The 1,317-nt window shown below is 56.0% G+C and overlaps 1 protein-coding gene across 1 annotated transcript; it reads left to right on the forward strand.

Annotated features, from left to right (window-relative positions):
- Positions 1-882: 882 nt before the first annotated feature.
- Positions 883-1,224, forward strand: K489DRAFT_413251 (uncharacterized protein; the record flags this gene model as incomplete). Its single annotated transcript, XM_033608018.1, has 2 exons — positions 883-896; positions 1,062-1,224. The coding sequence occupies 2 exons, from the start codon at positions 883-885 to the stop codon at positions 1,222-1,224; spliced, it is 177 nt and encodes a 58-aa protein (XP_033455819.1).
- Positions 1,225-1,317: the final 93 nt, after the last annotated feature.

Consider the following 1,317-nt stretch of genomic DNA (forward strand, 5'->3'; position numbering starts at 1 on the left):
TCCTTCTTGCCTTACATGTTCTCAAATCTGCCTTCGTCTCATGCTGGCATCTCCTTGCCGATACTTTTTCCTTTTCGAAGATGGGCAGGAGAACCTGTCAGGGTCGTTGAACAGTGGTATACAGGTTCGAAGACACTATAGAAAAGAGGGTACAGGGCGACCTGCGAGGATATACACAGTGTGGGTCACGTGACGCAGGGTCACGTGGTCGCATGAGGGAGACAGGTTGCGAAGGGAACATCTGTAAGACAACCGTGACATCATCCCCCCTATCCTAAATTTTCCAATCCAGTCAGGGCTGACTGGATTCAGAATACGCTAAATTTTGGTTAGGCTTAGGGTCCCACCATACAAAATTTTTCTGAATCCAGACACCCTATCCTAAATTTTCCAATCCAGTCAGGGCTGACTGGATTTAGAATACGCTAAATTACGGTTAGGGTTAGGGTCCCACTATACAAAAATTTTCTGAATCCAGACACCCTCACTACTATTCCTGACTGGTATCAGCCCCTGACTGGTATCAGCCCCCCCAACCCGCCCCGATTCACCTGAAACACTCCCTATCGCTACTTCACCTCCGTCCGACCTACTTTCATATAGCCACCTCGCCGCCGTTCCCCTCCTATCGCCTACAAATCGCGTCGGACCGTATGTAGCCAGTCCGGTTTGTACGTTCCTTGCCCTACCTCGACCGTTAGCGGCAGCGCGGCTATGAAACGGTCCGCGACGGGGGTGGGACCTAGAGGGTTGCGCGCGTGCGGCGGAGACGCTACGGGCACCGCGGACGACGCGTCGTCGTGATGCGGAGGAACGCCCGTCTAGGCCGGTTGGTTAGTAGAGAGCAGGCTCGAGGTCGATCCTAGACGACTAGGCGCGGTAATGGACGGCTTTGGGTACGTCGTAGAGTACCGAGTCTTGGTCTGCCGGCGATATCGCTATGCCGTGTAGCCGAGCCATCTCCTCCGCTATCTCCAATCCGACGTCTATTAGCTTCTTACGGGAGAGGCGCGCCGACTAACCCGGGACCTGCTGACGCGCTAGCTGGATCTGTGCGGTAGTGCGGACGAATTCACCTTTCTAGACGCCGCTGTCGAGCTGATTCACGAGCTGCTATGCTACAAGGACGGCCTCCGCTGCCAGCTCGACGCCGGCGCCTGTCTATTCGTCGCTCGAAGCCCGGAAACGATGCGCTCGCATTGGCGGAAAGCATACCGTAGATAGGGAGTCGCACAGGGCAAGTTTGGGGGCTCCGGGCCAACACGGCAACAGGAGCGCCAGAAGCGGCTCGCAGAGGCTGTGCGGTCGGTCTGTTGC

Source organism: Dissoconium aciculare (assembly GCF_010015565.1).
Source record: "Dissoconium aciculare CBS 342.82 unplaced genomic scaffold K489scaffold_15, whole genome shotgun sequence".
NCBI lineage: Eukaryota > Fungi > Ascomycota > Dothideomycetes > Mycosphaerellales > Dissoconiaceae > Dissoconium > Dissoconium aciculare.